Source organism: Lonchura striata, chromosome 2, assembly GCF_046129695.1.
Source record: "Lonchura striata isolate bLonStr1 chromosome 2, bLonStr1.mat, whole genome shotgun sequence".
In the NCBI taxonomy this organism is placed as follows: Eukaryota; Metazoa; Chordata; class Aves; order Passeriformes; family Estrildidae; genus Lonchura; species Lonchura striata.
The window spans coordinates 69,959,709-69,978,865 of NC_134604.1; the positions used below are offsets into that span (position 1 = coordinate 69,959,709).

The 19,157-nt window shown below is 38.0% G+C and overlaps 1 protein-coding gene across 2 annotated transcripts in view; it reads left to right on the forward strand.

Annotated features, from left to right (window-relative positions):
* ATP8A2 (ATPase phospholipid transporting 8A2) overlaps nucleotides 1-19,157 on the forward strand; it is a 329,984-nt gene that overhangs the window by 204,133 nt on the left and 106,694 nt on the right. For both annotated transcript variants that reach the window (XM_021530648.3, XM_077781458.1), the window contains exons 28-33: nucleotides 4,012-4,086; nucleotides 6,743-6,865; nucleotides 7,890-7,968; nucleotides 11,584-11,645; nucleotides 11,972-12,028; nucleotides 16,322-16,429. In XM_021530648.3, the coding sequence (XP_021386323.2) occupies nucleotides 4,012-4,086; nucleotides 6,743-6,865; nucleotides 7,890-7,968; nucleotides 11,584-11,645; nucleotides 11,972-12,028; nucleotides 16,322-16,429 (504 nt within the window). The remainder of the gene's footprint in view (nucleotides 1-4,011; nucleotides 4,087-6,742; nucleotides 6,866-7,889; nucleotides 7,969-11,583; nucleotides 11,646-11,971; nucleotides 12,029-16,321; nucleotides 16,430-19,157) is intronic.

Sequence of the window (19,157 nt, forward strand, 5' to 3'; positions counted from 1 at the left end):
AGGTTTAATAACTGTGGGTCCATTTGTTCATAGCAGTACTGGAGCTGAGCCCTACAAACCCCTGGAGCTTGGCAAGCCAGACAGACTTGGCAAGTTTTCCTACCAGCTTACTGAGTCTGAGTTGAGCATGGCTTATTGCAACTTCAAATATATTTAGTACATTTTGTTAAGATGAACATTAAGGTGGAAGATTTGGGGTTTTTTCCCTTTGCTCACCTTAAGATATATTATGCTCTTTCTACAAACAGCTGGTCCTTAAACTGTGCATGGCAGTTTATGGCTTGTGCTAAATTCAAAATAAATGTGTATTTTATGCAGAGTATCTGATTTACTCTTGACATGAAGATATTGAGGAAATATGAGACAGTATCCCACAGTCTTTCTGTCAGTTAGTCTTTGGTAGTGCGAATCTGTGGAAAAAACAAGCAGAGCTGTAACTTTCCAATGCATTGTACCAACGATAACTTTTGCCCTCTGTTTGGAGCCCATGGTGCATGAAGACTTGCAGAAGTGTTGAAAATGCTCTCACTTCTAATTTTTACCTGTGTGGATACTTCTAGAAGAAAAAGTTCAAATTGCACTTTTGGATTGGCCAGACTCTGAACTTTCTAAATGTTAGTTCTTGCCTATTCAAATTATATCAGCCTTTTGAAATAGGGAGAAAACTTTTCTATAGAAGAAAATTATTTTGATGTTGAAAGATGCTGCAGAAGACTCAAGACAGTGACAGCTAAATACCTATTTACTCCAGTCAGACACTGATATCTCAGTATTCTCTTATATTGATTCATTAATCTCAATGTGGTGTTAGCAGAGTCTTTAGTGGATTCTGCACCATGCAGTTGTGGCAGGGCAGTACATCCTGAGTAGAAGGAATTGGTCAGTTGAGTAGGTGTTTTTCACTTGTGCTTTGACGGCCTGTCTGCTGCTCTGTAAGGCATCCTAACAGCTCTGTCTTTCCTTATTTTTATGTGATTCTGATATAATTATTGTTAATATTTTTGTTGGGAAATATGAACCTAAAAATCCAAGATGTTAGATTTGCCTGGTTCAGTACTTAGAGCCATGGGCTAGCTACAGAAAGTCTGGCTGCTTTGTTTTACCCTCTTGATGGATAATCAGCAATGTCTGTTGCTGAAGGACTGGTTGTGGGAAGCTATGGTTTCAAAAAGCAGTTGTTTCCTAAGCAGCACGAGCCAATGTTATAAAAGGCCTCATCATTTGCTACCAAACCTTTGAAGTTTGCTTTGCCCAATGGGATCTAGAAAACTGAGCAGAGAACAGCCAGGCTGCCAGCTAAGCCAGACAGGCTTCTGATTTGTGAGCTATTTATTGTTTCTAGAATTGCTGCCTTCAATCATCGTTGCAATTAATTGCAACAAGCTTGGAGATGATAAATGCCTAGATCATTATTGCTAAATATATGGGAGCATGCTATTTTAGAGCTCAGATTCTTCCTAGAATAAACCCTCGAGTTCCTAACTTGAACACCCCAAATAAATTGTAGTTTCTTTTTGGGACCTCAGGCTTTGTACCAAAGAGGTTTCATATGTTTCTTTTGAAAAGCTCATGTGTAGAACTGGCTGGAACATTGCAAGGATGAGAGTGTGACTGGCCAGTGTGCTGCTTTGAGCCATTAACCGTGCCCTTAGAGTGAGATTTAGAGAGTATTCCTTCAAGGTATCAATGCAATAGAACTGATGATAAAATGTTGGGATGTAGAGTGTGTCTGTCCTTTTTCTGGACAGAGCTGGTGAGGTGAATGCTTAAAGGCTCTTTTAATTGAATGCACGTTTGCCAATGGGAAAGAAAGAGGCACTTTTTAAAGGAAACTTAAGAAATGTTTTGCAGTTTATACTAGGCTGGTGCGTTTCAGCTAAATGGTAGAGGAATGAAGCTGTTTGCCCTTAAGAAAACTTACAAGGGCACTTGTAAACTACAAGCTGCAAGAAGGGCAACAGGTATTGAAAAGTGCAAACTTCAGAGTAATATAGTGAGAAATAAATAGAAACTCACCACTCAAAAGAGCAGCTGATGGTTTAAAAATTACAGGAAGTAATTTTAAACAGATGACCCAACTGTGCAAAGCATAGCTATAAACAGACAAGTTGGAATCAGTGTCATTGTTTCTTACTTGAACAATGAGAATTCATTAGAACATGATTCATTTCAAAACAAGAATGGTGCCTGGTCTTTAGTTGTGAACAGTGGTAGTTCTCTGGCAGACCTATCTGGTCTCCAGCTTTCCTTCTGTGATTTCTTTTCAAATTACCTTTTGCATCTACAGCATCATCTGGGAGAAATTTCCATAGGCCAGCCTTGTATTGCCATACATGTATTGTGTGAAAAGGTTTCAATTTTTCCTTTTGTGTTGCATGTAAATTTCATGTCTTGCAGCAGTGCCTATTTGAGCAGCTATTTGTTATTCTTTCCAACCTTGTAAATACTTTAATATTGCATGAAATTGCCTCTGTTCCATGTTCGAGTCAAAATCTGTTTAGATATTGCATCTGTGAAAACAGTGATAGGTCTTGATGCAGTCTAATTTTCTACTTGGTTTTTTGTATTTGTTTTTTTCCCCTGATTATTCAGGGAGGGAATAGGGTGGGAGCAGGGTGAGATCAGATGATGTACACCTAGCTGCTTGTTATCTGAGATGTTCTGCTAGGCCACTAATACTGCCCAAGTGAGCCAGAGAATAAATGATGCTGGTAGGAGAGTGCTGCCCAATGAGTGACAGAATGGTGTCAGAAAAGATACCTGGCACTAAGTGCCATGGGCTCTCAAGGGCAGGAAGGGAATGAGCATGGTTAGCACTTGACTGATCTGCAATACATACTGCATCCAGTGCAGCATGGACTTATAAATGCAACACAAAATAGGTTGAAGCAGGGTGGTTAGAGGGAGTGTTCTCACACACAGTATTGAATTAATTTTGAACAAATTAATATGGTGTACTGTGGATTTTGAAAGGGACCGCTGCCAGAAATTCTCAGAAATCTTTTGTTATCTAATAAGTGTAATGATTTCACATACAAACAGTTTCAGGCCCTTAAACTGCTATTGTTATTTCAGTCTCCAGTTTACTTGAAAAATGATAACTCTTTCCCTTCTTTGTTATGTTGTTTCCCTAACCTCCTTTCACTAATGTCCACTAAGAAACTTTATTCCAACCCAGTACAGCAGTTTGTGCTTCAAAAAGGTGCTTAAGCAAGATTAATAGGCTCAAAGAAGCTGCATCCATGGAAATGCTGAAAAGAGTTTACCTTTGCACTAAAGCTTAAAGCTGTTTCCTGGGATTGTGTCATTACAGAATCCCCTCAGCTGGAAAGCAACTTGAATTCTATCTAGTCCAATCTTCTGTTTAAAGAAAGGTGAACATTAAATGCAAATTAGGTTGCTCATGGCTTGCTCAGTAGCATTTGTAAACTTATTAAAGGATGAAGACTCTGCAGCCTGTTTTGCAACCTCTTCAAATTTTCATTATTAAATAGGTATTTTAATAAATAATAATGTTTGCATCATTTAGACAATAAAATTACAATATAATCGTGATATAACTGACAAGTAGATATCATTGCAATTCTGAGACTGTAAAAATGCAACACAAGTTAAGCAGAACATCTGTTAAAACAGTTATCTTGAAAATTCTGGTCTTTACCAAACATGATGGAAATGAGGTTGGCTTCTGGCTGCAAGCATGTTAATTTGCTAGCAGTAAGGATTTTGTAATAGTTTGATGCCATCTATTTTTTTTTTTAGTACAGTGATGTAAATTCAGTTAATTGTTCCATAGCCTGAGTATTTTATTTTAAACAAGGAGTGTTCTGCTAGTATTTAAAATGTAGAACTTGAAAATAACTGCCTAGCACTGCTGATAATTATTTTTAGAGCACGACAAGCATCTGTCTCCAGATGGTGGTCTGTATTCCACATCCTTGTCTTCTACTGTAAACAGAAGCATGGACTGCAGGAGTAACTAAAGCTTTTTGTAACTTGTCTGTTTTTCAGCTTTGGTTTGCTTTCGTTAATGGATTTTCTGGGCAGATCTTATTTGAGCGATGGTGCATTGGTCTGTATAACGTGGTAAGTGCTACATTTTCACTTGATAGAGCTTGGTACTACTGTATTATTTTGTTGTGTCCTATATTTCACAGGTAACTGTCCTGGATGTATGTCAGGGAAGGTGAGTTCATTTGTAAAAGCCTCTTTGAATCCACTCTGAGGTAGATAAAATAAAATAAAAAAATTACACTTTAATTGCAAAGTGAAAATTTGGGAGAACACCTTGAAAATAAATGTTTAACCTAATATAACCTGCATAAAGCTCTGCAGATTTTAGATACAATTTTCCTCTTTGGAAGCATTTTCAGAGTTTTATACTGAGAATTTTGGTGACAGTTCATTCTCAAAATACTCCTAATCTTCGAGTTTTGATGACTTTTTTTGTTCAGACTCTGTAGAGTTAGATGCTGAGGGAAGTGTTATGCTGTTACTTTGGGTTGATTTGTCCTCCATTAGGTACAGAAAGAGAAGATGCATTACTGTGTCATCAGCAGTCTGGGAGTGGTTTCTGATTTTTGACATGGCCTGCAGGGTGCCACACTGTGTCATATGGCTTTATTACTTGAATCAGTAATATTATTTAATCAATCACATAGATGAAAGTCTGAAGGATCTCTGGAGCCAAGCTCTGTAGCATATCATAGACCTGTGTTGGTGTTTTCGACAGTGTTACCTTTGTAATGTTACAGGTGGCCCAGTGCCTGGATTTATAAGCTGTTAGGACACTGTTGGTGTTAAAGAGTCTCTTTGCAGGGAGGGAATTTAATTTATTTTCTTTAAAAAAACTCATTCCAAATATTCCAAATGCTAATACAGAAAAAGCCAGCAAATTATCACTGAATAGTATTAATGGAACCACTTAACTTCTGTCACATTAATTTTTAAAATGATGGCAACAAGCCCCCATATTCCATAAGATTTCATACTCTTAGTTGAAGATACTTATTCAAGGATTTATCATTCCCTTGATTCCCTTCACCCTAATTTCCTGACTGTTATGCAGTCTCTGTCATTCATGTTTAGATATTTGCATCTATTATCTTTAAACCTCATTTGATGACTCTTATCTACCCTACCTAAAGCTTCTGGATAAAACTCATCTTCTGTAATCAGAAAGTAAACCTTGTTTTTTAAGGTCAGTATTTTCTAAAATGAGAACTGGTTATGCGGACTCATGGAGAATCAAGTGCTAGTAGGATATTAGGGACTTCCGCAATTTGTTGGGCTGAGATTTTGCAGTGCTTTTAGCCAAGTCATTCTCTTCTGTGCAGATTAACCCTTTCTTTCATTAGTAGTCTCATTAAAATATGAAGTGTATGAAATCATAGTGGTGTGTTGTAATTCCTTATTTTGCACTGGTTCACACTGGAACTTTGCCTTGGTCTTAAAAACCATTAGAATTATTTCAAGTGAGAATGTAAATGCCCCAATAAGCACAAAAAAAAACCCAGGGGAAGTACATTAAAGCTGAATGAGAACATGGTCTTCTCTGGGATATGTTCGACCAGTACTCTCAGTCTCAGTTCTCTACCCTCAGCCTGCTGCCATTTTAGCCATCTGGTTTATCACTTCATGTGCAAAGATGCACAATTCCCACTGGACTGAGGGTTGTAATTACTGATTCTCACTCGTCTCTGTTCCTCCCCATTGTTCTTTGTCTGCTCCCCAGCTGCCAGCATGCTGCTGGTGGGAATCACAGCCCACCTTCTCCAAATGTGCACATGCCCTAGAAACAGTTCATAACTCCAACCTGCCTCTTAACTTCAAGAACACTTCTCAAACTGGTAAAAATATATGTATGCATAGGATTTAAAATTATGTTTCTGATATAAATTATTGATGTAAAAGGAAGTAAATGAAGTTTAGCCTTCAGACTTGCACCCTGATTTAACTTCCACTTTCTGCCTGCACTGTGGACCACAAGAAACATGGATACCCAAGCTGGCTTTAAATGAGCTGCCTTGGATCCTGGAAACACTTCAAGAGCAGCAATGTTAAAGTCAGTGGAGGCTAATTTACTCTGCTTCTGGCAGAGTGTCCTGCTGCCTGTCTTGGAAGGGTTCCGAGGCTTGGTCATGCAAGTGTCTGCCCGTAGCACAGACACACACTGCAGTTAATTTGTTCCTATCAATTCATGCCTGCCAGGGGAATCCCCAAAGTACCATAATGCAGAATAGCCTTTGTTGCTCCGTAGATTTTTTTTTTTAATGTGATTTCCACATTTACTCTGTCTGTAAACTTCGCGGTGGTTAAGCACATTGCATATCTAATTATGGCTACAACAGCAGCTATATTGGAACTTATTCCCACAGGGCTATTTTGTAAAAATACATGTTGTCTTTCCATTGCACTCTGATGTGTCTGACCCTCATTGGATTAGCTGGTACATCAGAAACTAATGATGCTTAACTTTTTGGGTTTAAGCTTATTGGTTAATAATACAAATTTTCTTTCATGTTTCTTTTGTTCACAAATCAATATTTGAGAGTTACAGATTGGTGAAATTAATGTTCAAACTTGTTTGGACCATTGAAAATTATGTCAAATAACATGCTAGATACTAGTAAGTCTTCACTGAAGTCTGTGTGAATTTTGCTTTTGTCTAGATAAGGAAACATTATATGAGATACACTGAAAACTAAGAGCTGTTTCCAATTAGTGTTTGCTTCCCTTGCAGATTTTCACAGCACTGCCACCCTTTACTCTGGGAATTTTTGAACGATCGTGCACTCAAGATAGCATGCTTAGATTTCCACAGCTATACAAAATCACTCAAAATGCAGATGGTTTCAACACAAGGGTAAGGGAAACCCTGTTACTCTAAGAAAAAACATAAGCATTCTTGTAGTCCAGATTTTTCGTCTCAGAAAATAACTTATTTCCTGATGTTACTTCTGCTTTATGCTAACTACTGAGAGTGAATGTACAGCCTTCCAGTTCTTTCCAAGGGATTATTTTTTATTTAAATAAAGAACATCCTTGTTTATAAATAACGATTTTCTGCTGTGACTTCACCTGAAACTGGTCCTGAAATATCCATAAACTTTGATTCAATGTTAAATTCATATCCAAGTATGATTTCTCAATTCACAGCTACTGATAAGTCATGATGACATCTCCTGGATTTATTTAACATATGTGCTGTCCTAACACTCTCTGCTAGGGTGCTTTTTCATAGTTAACATAGCTCTTTTGTAGTAGTAGTTCTTTTAGAAAAATAGAATTTGAATTGGCTTATTTGAACTAATGAGTTTTGAAGAACACATTTTACTCTATTTTGCTATTTAAATGCTGGAAAATGACAGCATTTGATATTCTATCTTTTCCATAATGAGCACATCTAAATGTACTGAATCAAGGAAGTTGTATGATTGCTTTGTTTGGAGAGGAAATTGTAGAGTACATAAAGCTCTAGTTTGTGCAAAATTACATTATCTGCTAGCCAAAAACAGTGGGGCACAAAGTATTTGTCCATTAAAAGAAAACAGAACATTTCATAGTACTGAATCACTTTTAAAATTACTCTTTGAGGTAATTAAACAAAGTTGACTCAATCTGTCTGCCTTATTTCAATGTAGATCTTAAACTGAAGCATACTTGCCTATTATGCTTCAAGTTGATAGAATAAAATTATCAAACTGGACCAGCGTTTTCTTGTGAAAGAGCAAAAATTGTAGGAGAAAATAGATTCTGCAAAAGTTTAGGTATTTCACTTCAGGACAAACATTTTCTGACTCTAAACTACACAATGAAGTGTTTGTTACGAGTTAGAGAGAGGTCAAGAGTTTTGGACTTTACTGATGGCTTGGTTTGTTTTCCCTCAGGTTTTCTGGGGTCACTGCATCAATGCCCTCATCCATTCCATCATTCTTTTCTGGTTTCCACTGAAAGTGCTGGAGCATGGTAAGGGCTTCATTATTTCTTATATGTGTAACTGATGTTCAGTCTTACAGAACCAGTGTGTTTGCACAAGGGGGGGGTCGTGACAAGTCCCAAGAAATAATGCTGCCAGACAGTTCAATAGTCTTTAGCTGCTGAGCTTGGCAGGTTGTCTAGTGACTTTCAGAAATTATTCTAATCTAACATAATTATTGTTCATATAGTGACCTTAATAGGTGAAAAATGGAACTGCTTCTTTGCTAAGTCTTACCCAAATACTGAGTGATGTTTTACAAAATGCCTTTTTTTTTTTTTTGTGGTAGTGTGTTGAGATCTCAGCATTTGATTGAATAATGTTCTTACAGCAGCTGCCTTAGAGCCATTTGCTTTATATCTTGTTGGAACTCCCACATTCCATAACACAGTACTGTGAAAAAGAATTGGCTGGAATGGAAGTAAACCGAATCAAGTCAGAGATGCTGGGGAAGTTAGACTCTCTGGTGTACAGATTAGGGTTATTAAGTCTTGCTTTTCAGGGTAATGCAACTACATGGTATTTCAGGGACCAGTAAATCCCATATGGTTCCTACCTAGCTTTCCAGTATAGTTGTGTGGCTGGGAAAAATCACAGGAAATCTGTTCTTTGATTGTAGTAAGAAATAGGGTTAGATCAGATGAGGAATTTAAGGCTGGTGAAGAGAATATTTATCTAAAATAATACATTTTTGCTAAGTAAAACTCTCTCCTGTAAAACACTTAATTTTAATAAAACCTTCTCTGCTCCAGAATGGATTAATTGGGAAGGAGGTGAAAAAATTAAAAAGGGAGGGAAGATGAATGTTCATGTCAGAGGCATGATAGTAAAGATACTTGTGGGGGTTATGTTCATGCTTCTCTACTTGGCTGATTAAAATGTCAGTATCATATCCTTGCTGAGAACTTTCATGGCTGATGGACCATATGAAAAAGGGACTTCTCTTTCATCTGTACATGAAGGTTCCATTTCGTGGGAGAGGGGAATTTATGGTTGGTTAGTTTTTGTTTTGATTTGAGGAGTTTTGTTGTTCTGTTACACTGCTTTTAAGACAAATGTTAATCTTGAATAGCTCTTTTCAAAATTCAACTGCATAAATTTTAGGTTAACATCTGTAGTGTTTACAGTTAAAATTACATAGTCTTCCATAGATGTTTTTCTAGTTCCTAAATAGATAATGTGCTTTTCATTTCAACAATTAGAATTATAAGACTGAAATACCAGCTCAAAGAGTAGCTTTCTGAGTTGCTTTTAATAGGTTGCTTAGTTTGTTTACCAGAGAGGAATGAATATTGAATTTTCAAGTTTCTTTGCATTTCCGAGTGCAAGAAGGATTTCAGTGCCAGAGACAAAAATATGCCATTCAGACTGGGATGATGCTTAACCTCTTGAGTTCCTTGGAATGTGAAGTACACGTAGTCCAGGAATGGGCACTTGTATAGCTTCAGAAATGAATGTTCACTGAGCATTCTGCTGTTCTCATTAGCACAAATATAATTCTTTTCAGGACTGTGTAGCCTTCCAAAGTGAAAGGTCATGGAAAACACTGAAAAATAAAGACATTAACTTACTGCATTAAAATATATAACTTTAAAAAACTTGAGACTTACAGGAAAATGTATTTAATTATTTAAATGTTCACTGTGATGCTACACTACAGCATGGCCATGTCATGGCAGCTTATTCTAGCAAAACTGATCCATTTAGGCATGCCTTTTTCTTAATAAACTGAGCCTTTTGGCACCAACAAGGTTCATTTGGCATGGGAGACTAAGTTCCCTAGTGCTCTTCATCTTTTTCATAGACACAAGGGGAAAGAGCAGGTGACTGTAAAATCTTGGTGTGTCCCTGAATGATGTGGTAAAAGCCTGAAGCCACTGGGGAGGAGCTAGGCTGAGGAAGATGCCAATGGCTAGAGACCATGGCAATTCGTAACCTAGCTGTCTCAGGCTTTATCTCCAGTTGCAGAGTTAGTCACTCTGCTGCTGTTTCTTAGTAGTTAATATTGAAAAGAAAGCAGGGATACAGAGGTAACAACTTCTGGAAAATATTCAGTTTTTTGGAGACAACCACGTGCAGCATGGTAGAAGGAAAACAAAATAAGTAGCTTAGGTTAACTGTACTGTATAAATGTATAGGGGTTTTTTAGCTGTAAGCTAGGCAGGGTCTTCATCACAGAGGTCAGGGTGTCAGGAACTCTTCTTTATAGGTTAAAAAATTTACTGATCCTGGAGTATACAACCTTTGTTTAAGAATGTCAAATCCAGTTTTTCAAGTAAATCTAACAAAATGTTACTGTCATTGGTTCCTAGAGAGGCTACCTAGAACAGAGGCTAGACAGTGTTGAAGGAATAAAGTAGGTATTTATTAAAAAGGCCTTCAAAAGATACACCTTGGGCAGTACAAGAGCCCAGCCAAGGCATGACCCAAGATGGACAACAGGTCACACATTTTCACACTTTTATAAGTTTTGGTCCGTTTACATATTGGGGTTAATTGTCCAATTATAGCTTCAGTTTATGAAGTCCCATACTCCCAGATTGCTCTGCACAATTTGTTGTTGTTTATACTTTTTGGCCTGAGGCTGCAAGGGTGTCCTTGGTTCTTGGGCTGGAAAATGATTGTTTTGTCTGACTGAACTGTAAGGAGAACTTGCTAACACTGTATATGAAGTTCAGAGTTATATACTAATGCAGTACAGAATCTGGAAAAGCTAAAACTTGAGGCATCATGGTAGAACTGCTCACTGTGCTAGGCAGTGTATGTTTAGGAATGAATCCAAGGTTTTGTCTTAAGCATTTTTGGCCCTGCTGTTCATGTATTTCCCTAGCAGTTGTCTTAAAACATGTGAAAATAGCAATACTTATCATGCTTGAGTAATGCTTGAAAACTCCTGTGAGTACAAGTTCAATTGGCATTCATGTGATGGTTGAATGTGTTTTCATGGTGTTCCAGTTTGCTTCAGCAAGGGCTGAGAGACTAAATGACATTTGAAGTATTGCCAAGCTTGGTACTTTCAAATGATAGATTAACTTGTATGTACTCACCCTAGTGCAGTTGATAGAGAATGGGTGGGCAGAGACTGAGTACTGCTCAGTTATCGAACTAACCTCCAGTGAGATATTGTATATGTTTATATGTGTCCTTTACAAATGAAACTGTCACTGCTCTTCTTAATTCAGCTCTTTCACCATAAGTTAGCTGGTGTTTTACTGCTTCTTCATCATAGGCACACAAGTAATAAGCATTGTTAGAGGTGACAATTAGTACAGGACAGATAGCAACAGAAAAAGAGGCAGTGACACACCTCAGCTCTTGCAGGCACGTTACATGTTAGGGTCTGGTGAACACTGCCCCTTTGCTAGCCCAGCTTCTGGCAACTGGAGCTATGGATGTGTGCTCTATCCAAGCGCCGTGTCTGAGGCCTGGCTGAGCACAACTTCTGCACTACCCTTACCTCATGGTTTCTAAGAGTGCTTTTCAATGTTCAAAAAGGAAGGGTTGGGTCCAGTTATTTTCTCCTGAAAGTTTCCTTGTTCTTTCATCCATTCTTAATAAACTATAAACTGATAATAAAAGTGATCTTCTTTATCTTCTTCTTTCAGATGCAGTATTCACAAATGGACAGGGAGTTGACTATTTATTTGTTGGAAACATAGTTTACACTGTAAGTCTGTGTATCCTAGCAATTTTTCAATGGTAAAATTTCTTTCCAGTCTTTTTTTCACCACGAGGAAATGGTGTAAACCTGAAGAAAGTGTGTGAGTAAAAAAAAAAAAATCAATCTGATGCTGTGTGTGTGATTTTCCTTCACCCTTTTAATTTTTTTTTCCCAAACATGCACCAACAATAGCTTCTGCTCTGTCCTTCCCACATCCTCTGCCAAGTTCCTGGGTTGCTACCTAAATGGTAGTAGCTTTTTAGGTGTAAAGGAAAGATTGAGATTTGAGAATGTTAGTAATGAAGTTGTCTTCTTTCCTCTTTTTCTTGCAGTATGTTGTAGTCACTGTTTGTCTGAAAGCAGGCTTGGAAACAACTGCATGGACTAGAGTAAGTACTTTCCACTACTTTTATTTTATTAGGACACCTACCTTCCTAATGAGTATTGATACAGATAAGGACTAAAAATAATTTGGGACTTCAGAGTTTTAATTGTGTCTGTTATGTAAGGATAGACTGCTCAGCTCCCTAAGTACAGATTGTGAGAGGAATGAACTCATAGAAAACACGATATTTGTGATGAAAAAGGGCAGCCTGACAGAAGTGGGAAGAGTACACTAAAAGTGTATTGTCAACATCTCTACTTAAAAATTAGGAAAATTTTGCATGAAACCAACATACTACTCTAATTGCTTAAGAAAATGCATCAAGAAAATTATCCATTGTACTGTGTAGCTCTTTCAAAATTAATGCAATAGGGAATTGAAAGGTATCTGCCCACAGATAAACAAGTGGTCTCTGAAAGCATCTTTCAACTGGGTAAAAAGAACCAGTGATGAATTCACATTGGTCGAGTTGTTTTGGTTTTGAAACTTTGTGTAATAAGGATGTTAGTTAATAGTTATGTTGGTTCCTTGAGTTACTGACTTGAAACAGGCAAGTGCTCTGTTACTGGTAGGTGACAGAATCCAGCAGGGCACTGAGCTCCAAAGAATGTGAGGGACGGGAAGGACTCCAGTGTTGAGGAACCTTCAACACCTTTTTCCTTTCCTCTCCCCTAGCCCTTCTAAAACACTATTTTTTTAAAAATTTTGATGGATTTTCATGACATACTAAGAATCTCTGCCCTCAAGACTAAGATATTTTGAGGACACATATTCTTATTCTACCAGTTTCTTTGAGGGTTTAGCTTAGATCTTGTTAACCTCATTGCTTCTGTTAGTTGTAAAATGTTTTATTTCATTCCTCCCAGAGGAATTGTGAAGATCAATGAGATGACATCTGTTCTGAATTTTAAAGATGAAATGCTATCTGTATGGGTTATTTAATTGTTAGGGAGATGTTAATATTTTTTGCCCCATTCTCTCATCTGAAAATAAAATCTTGAGTGGTTTTTACTGTTGCTTATGCATTGGTTCTGTGTTGTGTATCAACATTTTAAAATGCAAAAATCCTTAAATTGATCCCTTGTGCACCAGAAAAGCATATAACTAAGTCAGCATTGAAGGCATGTGAGCTTGTTTAGATCCTGTTTTGTTGTGAACTGTTTGATGGTTTCTCTTCTCTCCTCTTGCCTGGATAGCTAATGGTGTCTTTTCAATCACTTGGGGATAATCATGATCCCCAAATTTCTAAACTTCTTTTTTAGAAGGTACCATAATGTTTAGTAGATATTGGAGTTCTATAACTCTGGCATTTTACAGATAAATTATTGTTATTCATGCAATGATTGTGTTTAGAATCAGCTTTTTTCTACGTATACTTCTAAATCCTGTCCCATTGCTTGGAACAGTGACTGTCATCTCAAAATCTGATGTCAGTTATAGTTTTAGCTGTGAGTGAATCAACACACAGAGAATCTTTAGGTATTAAATTTACAATTTAGGTATTAAATTTACAACACTGAGTTAGGTCTCTTATCCATTATCAAGCGGATTGGTTACAGGCAATTTTTTCTAGCGAGTGAGAAGGACACTGCCACTTGGGAGAACAAGGTGGTTTCAGCAGAAAGCTTTAAATAAATAATGCAGTCAAAGTGTTTGGGAGCCTGGTATATCCAGTAGGTAGTGTGGAAAGAAAGGCTGTGATAAAAGTGGCAACATAATGCATAATAAAATCCACACATTGAAGTTGGGTGGTGGGGTTTCATGTTATGTATGGCCTGTCTGGAACACTGCAGTAGGCTTTTTCCCAAACACCCAGAGCTTTTTTCATCACTGCTTTACCACACTATAGAAACTCTTTCAGATAAGCAAGGCACATGGGAGACCCACACACTCTGTCTAGTTTTTATGCAAGAACCTTGAATTCTTGTTTTCTATCATTCATTTAACACATCTGGTGGGCTCACTTCTGGTTTTACACGAGAAGTCTCCAGGGGTAAACGCAGATGTCAGTGGAGAATCAACAGTGCAAAGGTCGGTAAAGTGACTGTGTAAGGAACACTTTCAAGTAGGCCAGGGAGGTCTCTTCAGAATGCAGAAGTTCTTTTCAAGACAGAGAAGCATGTTCGGGCAGATTAAAGCCTGAGATAATGAGATGATTGGAACAACCATGAGAAGAAGGTAAAGACAAGATAAAATGAGCAAAGTCTGCTCAGCTGGAAAGGGTGAAGATCAGCAAAAATTGAAAACTGTCCTAGCAGTAGAATGGAAAGAAAAACCTGAGTGAGACAAAAAATATCTGATGTCATTTCCCTAGCATAAATACACTTCCTAAAAAAATAAGTCTATGTCTGAGATCGGTTTCTCTGCTTGCTTTTATGTTTGCTGATTTTACTTATGAAGTACACGAGGGAATCACAAGTCCAAGCTATCCTGAGCCTTCTGTCCACTTGTCTGAGTGGAAGGCTGTGGCTCAAGAGAAGGTATCACATCCTTTTCAAAAAGCAGCAATGGTGCTATTCTGCCATTGCATGGGGCTGACTTTTCTTGAGGATGAATTCTTGCAGCAGTCCTGCAGTACTTGACCTGTGGGGAGCTGAGCACTACAGTTGCTCACTAGGGAAGGGCTTCTAGTCAGAATCTTGACATGAATTGTGCCCAGTTTTCAGAAAAGGAAGTAGACTGAAAGGATAAAATTCCTCTTGTCCTCCAGGTGTTTAAAAAAATCCTTCAGATTATTACTTTTCTTCACATTAAGACTGAATTGAGCATGTATGTGGGTATTCTGAAGGTTTTTGTTTGTTATGTGGGGGTTTGGGGTGTGATTTTTTTTTTGTTAGTTTGTTTCTTGTTTGTTTGTTTTTTAAATAATGAGTTGTTTATTTAGTGAGGTCAGATCTCCTGGGTGAAATAGCAAAGTTTGAAAACAAATCTTCCTGCCCACTGTGTCTCTCCAGGAATGGGCCTATCACATGTCTTGCTTGTTATTAGCCCAGCAACTTTCAGGGTTGAACAAAATTCCAGCTTTCTGAGAGTGCCTAGAAGAGTGTTCCTTCCATTGCCTCTGACATTTTGTCGTATGAATGCTTCTACTGTAAGGTAGTCCCCAGCTGATCCAAGCTATCTGCCGCTCTGCACTGGTGCTGCAGGCTCCTTGCTTGTTTGTTTTCACTGCCTGTGCTGGAGAAAGCTGCTTTTCTGAGTATGTCCAGCAGTTGCAGATTAGGAGTTGCAATCTTCTTCTTCCAGAAGTTTGTATTTCTCTCACAGCAAGCAGAGTACAATACTCAGACACTTCTTTGGTTCTCAGATATACTGTTCAAAAAGTCAACAGACACAGTCATCCAGTAGGAAGTATAACGCCAAGAGCTGAACAAACACACTGTGTCCACCAGTGCCCAGTATGTGAATTCATTCCCATGTTCCTGAACTCATATGTAATTAGTAATTAAGATTTATGCAGGTACTTCTCTGAATTGGGGCCAAAGTCATCAGCCACAAGAGTTGTTGGCATCCAGAAAAGCTGGAGCCAATAATGAGCTCAGCTGCTTGTTACAACTGAAATTACTGGTTCTATCCACTGTGGTGTAAATGTAAAACAACTTAAATCATCGTGAACAGAAAAACAGTTTGGGTGTGTAGGAAAAATTATTTTAATGCCACTGAGACAAAGTTTGTGCTGGATGTGTTCTTGCTCATTTAATAGCTCTTTATTTTCTCTTAGTGAGTCCACAGACTAAAAAACCAGTAAAGATGTAAACTGCATTGCATATCTGTAAATCAGTTAGAACACCTTTAAAACAACAAAAAAGAAAGCAAAGTTGATCAGTAGCTGTTGATGGTGGTAGTGTTATTACACATCATTGAATCTTCCTCCAGAGAAGGTAAATATGTATATGGCTTGTATGTATACACTGCCATAGGGAATTTGTCCATGTGAACTTTAACCTGCACTTTTGAAAATTTCTACCTTGATTTATGTGTTGAATATGGAATGTGCATGACAGGATACAGAAACTAGATGAGAGAAATTATGGTTCCAAGGAAAATCTGACGAGTTTTTGGAACTCCAAATAAGACAGATTGGCTGAGAAGAGTATCTGTCTGCCCTGCTGTGAGGCAAAGATTAAAGAGAAGTGGTTTGTGCTGTTTGAACAACCTGTGCTACTGGCCCAAAACCAAGAGCAGTAGACAGGCCTGAGTGAGACCGACAGAGACCTGAACAGGGCAACACTTCTGGGCTGGGTGGATGGAGGAAGTGCCGTGTGTTGACTCTGCTTCTCTCCCTGTTCCTTGGCAGTTCAGTCACCTGGCCGTCTGGGGAAGCATGCTGCTCTGGCTGGTGTTCTTCGGGGTGTACTCGGCCATCTGGCCCACGTTCCCCATCGCGCCGGACATGCTGGGGCAGGTCAGTACCAGCGCCTGGCTCTGGGGACAGCACAGCGCCCTGCTGTCACCAGCGCTGCTGCCGCCCGCTTCCTCGGCCCTCACATAGTGCTAGCAAAGCACTTCTACTCTGTGAGAGTGCTTGGACTTCACTTTAGCCTTTGCTTAATCCCTTTATTCATTTAGCTTAATCTCCTCGTGAGAAGAGCTCTCTTTGTCCCCCAAACTGACATCATCCATGATTACATGCACTGTGGATACTGTAGGACAATTCCCAATTCACTGTGAAGGCAGTGGGACTGGCTCTTTTGTTAGTGTCTAGTCCTGGCAAGATTTTGTGTGTTTGACAAAATGTCACATTTGGTTTGGGATTTTATTTTGTCATGGGTTTATTCTTTTCCATATGTTTTGTTTCGTATTGTTGCTTTTTACCTTCATTCCTTTTAAATAAACAGAATTTCCATGAGAATAGAATGAGATGGTCAGAGGCAGAAGTAGAGCTGATACGTTGCTGAGTATGGTAATAGAGGAATTCTGGATTTATTCCTTCCATGTCAACTGAGCTCCAGGTGGTAAAATTTTCCCTTCAGTGTCATTATTTCAACCCCTGGTGAGAAGATCGAATAGCAAGCCTGTCAAAATCACTCAAGAGTGCATATTTAAAATAGGGGGATAGCAATTAACAATTGTAAGAATTAAGGATTTAATAATTGCATGATAAAAAGTTATTTTGTAGAGGTTGGAACTGCTTTCAAATTTACCAGAAAAATGTATTGGGTTGTAAGTTTAGACTTCAATGCAAAGATATGGTTTCTTAAGAAAAACTATCTAATTATTTCAAGAAATTATATGCTTAGATTGCTACCCTTATGTATTAGAAAATGATAATAAAAGGTCAAGTGTTGGCAATTAGATTTTTGAGATTGCTCTCATGTTTATATTCAACAAGATCAATCAGACATGGTTTTTTTGCTGTTCTGGCTTAATACATATTTTATAATTATGTTCTAAAACATTGAGGATAATGGAGGCTATGATATGTTTTCATGGACAGCTTTTTACAGCTGAGACTGACAGCTGACAGGCTGGGATGAGCAGGTGAGTGACTGACAGACAAAGCCTCAGTCCTCTAGTAGTATTTCCTGGTGATCTTGGCATATTTCACAGCACACACAGCATCAGTAGCTCTAACTCACATTTTCATATATCAGGCGGGAATTTGACTTCAGTGTCATGCAGAGTCAAGAACAACTTGTCCTCCAAAGCAGACTTTAGTGCTACCATTAACATGTCAGCCTTCTAAAATGTAGATAATATGGTGAAATGTTGCTTCACACAGAAGGGGCCAAACTATGGGCTTTAGCCTGCTGTTGCCTTTCTTTTTTTTCCAAAAGTGACTCTTATTTTTTATTGCAACTTAAGCAAAATTCATGTTGTGTTGGTCATCAACATTTGCTGCAGTATATAAAACCACAGGTGTTGGAACAAAACCTTCATATTAATAAGGCTTTGATTTTTCTTGAGTTTGTGTTTAGAAAGTGTTTGCATTTAACCTTTGGTTTTATGCTCTGATTTTCTGATATTATGACTTGAGAAGTGGTACTTATATCTTGCCAAGATGAAAATATTCTCTATCCTTTTTCATGGAGAACACATTTACCTTGAGAGGTAGCGTGCCTAGTCCAGTATTTGTGGAGCTGTGTATGTGGATCAGTAATTATGAATCTGCAACATTAAGGATAGGTGATCATTCTATAGAGATTATTTTTGAATTCAAGCAGTCAGAAATAAGCTGTTCTATGGTTTCAGTGTGTGCTAGAGGGGATCAATATCATTCTACCAGATTTCTTGTATTTTTGAGAAAAGGAGCTGCAGTTGAAAAATGTGGGGTTTTTTTCTTTTGTTTTTCTCTTTTATCCTTTTGTAAAATTAAGGAAAGCTCCCAAGGTAAAGGGAGCTTGTTTACCACTTGTGTTAACTCCCACGAAGTCTCTTGAGTAATTGATTGCTGTCATGAAGCCATCTCATGAAATGAGCTGGGATTGTGTTAAACTCTAGTCAGTAAAATTAGTTGCCTTGCTGCCTAGACTTAAACAATTTCTTTACTCTTGCTGTATTCTTTTGTTCATTTATAAGTAATTGAGGTGTCTTAAAAGCATTGTTCTTGTTTCAGATCTTACTAGTGTGTTTATCTTCAAATAAACTGAATTCCAGAATATTTTAGATCCTCATACTATGCAAATCTAATAGCATTTGAGGGAAGCTGATTTTAGCTGGAATAGTCATTAGCATTTGTGCCAACCAGGACTTTGTGCCATCAGAGAAGGCACAGGAGGTGCAAAACATTTTATTCTGTTGTTTCACCAAATATCAACATGGAGCCTAGCAGACTTAAAACCATGTGATGCTTTGTTTCTGCTGGGCTTTGTTAAACTGTTTGCACTAAGTATTTATTTCTCTTGCCCATAATATTTTGAGCATTCTCACAGGAAAATACCACCATTTTCGTCCTTGAGTGCAAAGGAAAGCAACTTACTTTTTCTCTCTTGTTAGAGTCAACTTATTTCTTCTGTTTCCACTGCAATATTAAAGATGGGATACATGTGACATATTAAGACAAAGCCATTATTAAAATCTCAGTAGTCCTTAATAGAAATTTTCCAATAGTATGACATCTGGTACTTTGGGAAAAAACTGTCTGCTTTGGGAGAACCTTTTCAGACATACCATTTCTCTTCAGTACTTTCAGA